This window comes from Penaeus monodon, chromosome 14 (assembly GCF_015228065.2).
Source record: "Penaeus monodon isolate SGIC_2016 chromosome 14, NSTDA_Pmon_1, whole genome shotgun sequence".
Lineage (NCBI taxonomy): Eukaryota > Metazoa > Arthropoda > Malacostraca > Decapoda > Penaeidae > Penaeus > Penaeus monodon.
Window position 1 is genome coordinate 50587116 of NC_051399.1, and position 5000 is coordinate 50592115.

The 5000-nt window shown below is 34.2% G+C and overlaps 1 protein-coding gene across 1 annotated transcript in view; it reads right to left on the reverse strand.

The window, feature by feature from the left end:
- The window catches only part of LOC119581223 (importin subunit alpha-3-like), a gene marked incomplete in the record, with an annotated part of 82549 nt that overhangs the window by 75857 nt on the left and 1692 nt on the right, over window positions 1–5000 (reverse strand). Inside the window, 2 exon segments of the mRNA XM_037929622.1 lie at window positions 3710–3788; window positions 4029–4291. Of these exon segments, the coding sequence (XP_037785550.1) occupies window positions 3710–3788; window positions 4029–4291 (342 nt within the window).

A 5000-nucleotide genomic window follows, 5' to 3' on the forward strand; every position in this document is an offset into this window, starting at 1 on the left:
AAAAAAACACCTTTTCAAGCCTTTTTTGGGAAAGGGGGGTTTTTTTTTTGGGGAATTTCCCCCCAAGCCCCAAAAGAACCCCCGGTTGGGGGAAAAAATTTTTTGGCCCCCGGGGGAGTAACCCCAAAAGGAATTTTTTTCCCACCCTTCACCAAAGGGGAGCCCCCCTTTTTTGGGAGCCCCCATATGTTGTTGGGGGTGGGGGCCTCAAATTTTTTTGGTCAGCCGAATAGAAACTTACATTTTCCCCTTATGCAGGCTAGGTATACTAGAAGGACGGAACAGCTTATCGGGGAATTTTGCAGGAGGTCAAAAGCCGTTCCTAGAAAATGACCTTCCTACCCCCCTGAGTTCGTGGGGGGTGGCTGTTTCTAGCCTAACGCCCCAAAAGAAGCGTTTGATACAGTGCATCACAAATACCTGGGAAAATCTTGAGATAAAAATTCTAAAAAGGATTATTGGTTTAAATAACAACCTGTATTCTGGTACTGAAAGTGCTGAAAAGTGTGGTGGGGCCTTTTGGCTTCTTCCCTGTTAGTTCAAGTGAGGAAAAGCTGTGCTCTTTCAAAACACTTTCCAAACACTTGCAGGGACTGGTACTAAAGTGGAGCACTCGGGGCTGATCCCCTTGGGGGCGGCTCTTGGCATTTACAATAAAGTAAGCCCCTGGGGCTTATTATATATAAGCCTGGCCAAATCCAAGATTTAGGGGCCTGCTAGGGGAATTCTGTTCAATGGTATTGCTTGCAATGATAGATCGGGTCCCAGAGAGCTTTTTTAAAACTTCGGGTGCCAGTTTTATGACTCTGGGCTGTCGACCAGGAATTATCGGCCCGGGAGCGGGGTCATAAAATTTTTTGACAAAAGTATTTGGGGAAAGCCGGGGCCTTGCAAAGTACCAAGCTACATGTTTTTTAAGTCCCTATACTGCTATTTTTTTTTGTACGTATGAAAAAATTTACCTATCTTACTTTGGAATCTCGTCTTTAAAGCCTTTTGTAGCTGGTCCTTCTACAGGGCCACGTGTCCCAAAAAATTCACTGTGAGACTGGTCAGGCTTATTACCTGCAGAATCCCTCACCAACTCAGGCTATACAGCCCCTGGCTCGTTTTTCCCATATGATATCCGCCCCCATGCTGTCTCTGTTCGAGACAACCCGGGGGAGGAGCCTGGGGGAAAACTTTTTGGGGTCGGGGCTTGGGCAATCGATGAAAACCCTTCCCCGAAGAGTATAATATACATATATATATTATATATGTATATATATATATATTTTATAATATATATTATTATTATATAATATAAACATTATCTTATATATTTATTAATTATAAAAAATATTTTTTATAATTATTATATATATTATAATATATATAATGTATTACATTAAAAATTTATAAAAATATACCAAACACCAAACCCCCTTTCAAATAATAAATAAAATATTATTTATTTATATATATATATATAATTAATATATATATATATTATATATTAATATATTATAATATATATAATAATATATATATGTATGTGTATTTGTGTATAATATATATAATATAATATAATTTTTATATTATTATATTTAAAATATTATTAACTATTTTATATATATTTTGTGTGTGTTATTATTTTTATATAATTTTAAATTTTAATATTAACCAATATATGTTTTAAATTAGTTACTAACACACACACACACACACCAACCCCCCACACACACCAACCACACCCACACACACACACACACCACACACACCAACACAAACACACACACACACACACACCTGTGTGTTGTGTGTGTGTGTGTGTATGTATATGTACACCAATATATACATAATGGGTGTGTTGTAAAAATAACAACCCAGGCAACAACCCCAACCCACCACCCCCAACACACACCCAACCACACACACCACACACCCCACCACCACCACTACCACAACTAAACACACAACACACACACCCCAACCCCACACACCACACAAAACACACAATATATTATTATATATATATATATAATATAAATTTTTTTAGTTTAATATAAATATATTATTGTATTATATTTATTATCTTTATAAATATTATGTATATATAAAAGATATGTAATAATTTTTATAATATATTTTAAATTTTAAAATTTAAAAATATATTATATTTATATATATATTTATATATATATATATATAATAATCTATATATAATATATATAAAATTTTATATATATATATATAATATATATAATTAAGGCACCATCAACACCACAAAACACCACACACACACAAACACACCACACACACAACACCACCACAAAACACCACCCCAAACAACACAAACACCCACCCCCACACCTATTAAATCCCTCAATTCAGGGCCTATGCGCCCCAAAAGGAAAAAAAACGTGTTCAAAACTAGTTTTCGTATTGGCTCGAGCATGGGGATCGCAAACCCAGGTTCCGAAGCGGGGGGCACAGTCCCACCTGGGGGGCGACGTGGACCCGAAAACGTGAGTCTCGACTGAGCGGCCATTGCTTCACTCTCCCAGGGGACCGGGGATTAAATGGACTAATTTTGAAAAATTTAAAAGTTTGAACTCTTGAACTTTTTCGGGGGGGCCCTAAAATATCTGGGAAGTATATTTTTCTTATTTTTTTTTGTGTTAGGGTATGAGGTAAAAAATAAGAGGAATAGTGATGTTTTGGGATTTTAATTTTGTGCTTTGTGTTATGTTAATATAATTTTAAAGAAAAATTAAACGTGTGAAATAGTTCAATTTGAATAAAACCCCAGTGGGAAAAAAATTCTATATGTAATGAAAAAAACAATATCTTTTAATAATCAACAATTCTTATAAAAAGTAAAGGATAAAACATAGATAAAAAAAATATAATCAAATGTAATAATAGAAATAAAAAATATACAATAATTTTATAAAAATTTTAATTAGAAAAAAAAAGCTGCAATATTCGAACCTCAAAATAATTTGTAAACTAATTTTGACTTTAAAATAAACCTTTCATTCTTGTAATTATTCCGCTGCTTCCCCTAGACATCTTTTAAAATTACTTTACATATACTCCAACATACATTGTACTACAAAACGGGATTGTTAAAAAAAAAACACGCCCCCCCAAAACAAAACACACACACCCCACCCCCACAAAAAAAAAAACCATATATATTAATATATTATATTTTAATTTTATATTATATTTTTGTTTTGTGGTGTGTTGTGTGTGTGTGTGTTGTGTGTGTGTGTGTGGGGTGTGGTTTGGGTTTTGGTTGGTACTTAATTTTATATATATATTTAATATATATATTTTATATATATAATATTATTTATATTATTATAATTAATATACCCACACACCTGCGCAGAATCTACAACCACAGTTGTTTTTTTATGTCTTTGCAACACGGCTGAACTTATGTATTATTTATAATGTAATATGTTTATATTTATATTTACATATGAAGATATTCACACACACATTTGTTGGTATTATTGAATATATCATATATATATATTATAATATATATATATTATAATTTATATATATATATATATGTATATATATATGTATGTATGTATATGTGTATGTGAGTGTGTGCACGCGCGCATAAATTTCTGTATTAGTTTTTATTAAACAGGCCTATATATGTACAGTGTAAATGAATGGATAGATATAAAAATAATAAGTCTCGCACCCCTCTTTGAGGCAGCGGAGTAGGCGTCAAGTGGGATCGCTGGCCAATACCTGGCAATGGGATGGCATACGGTCTGCTCCTGGAATGGAAAAAGAGAATTTGTGAAGCATTGTGTTATTTGTATTTCTTTTAGTTACCAACACTTTTTTCCCTAATCACTGACTCTCTTCCTCTTTTCGCTCTCTGTTGGTCCTTCTATCTTTTGCTCACATTCACACATGTATAATACCCTCGCACACTTACATACCTTGGTATCGATACAAACTTCTACATACTAACATAGATTCACACATGTCTATCCCCTGCCATGACTACTTACACGAAGGGATAGGACTGAACGCCTTTGTCGGGTGTCAGCGGCTGGGGTCTTCTGCTTGTGGACGACTTCAAGGGCGTGTTGGGATCCGAGAGCGACGGCCCACGTCTACTGGACAGCCAGTCGGAGGGAGGACCCCTAGTTTCCTGTCCCTTCAGGAGCGATAAGGAGCCGTGGACTGATTGCGAGTCCTGTGTCAGAGGCGGGAGGCGCATGGAGTGGATAATCTCTTCGAGTCGGGCGCGACGGGCGCGGATTGATTCCATCTGAGAATTTGTAGGCTGCATTAGGTTCTGTTAGGCTGAAGCTACTACCATTCTTACCAGTAGACATTAGTAGCAGTAGCCGTAGTAGTAACACCAGTCGCTGCATTATTAATACAATCGTCACCACCATCATCATCATCGCCGTCAGCAGAATTTTCAACATCAATATCATTAAATCACCATGACTGCCAATGTGATCGTTAGTTATTTTCGGATAATGAACAAGCCATATATGACTGTTTATATTTACATCGAATAGCTTGTCGTAAATATAAACCTTAATTAAAACCATAGGGATAAAAAATACCATTTGTTTAATGGTTTCATTATTGCTTATTGTAGTTCATGATTTTTTGCTCACTGCATAGCTTTTTCGCTTTTTGAATTTGCTTTGATATATATATATTATATATATAGTATACATATAGGGACCCTCGTGTCTAGAAGCGAAGAGTAAATGCGGCCATGCGCCCCCGTCGGCTTTATTATATTTTATTATATATATATATATATATATAAAATATATAATATATATATTATACGTATATATATATATATATATATATATTTATATATATAATATACTATATATAATAAAATATATATATAATATATATATATATATATATAATTATAATATGTGTGTGTGTGTGTGTGTGTGTGTTGTGTGTGTGTGTGTGTGTTATTATCTATATAATATATATAATAT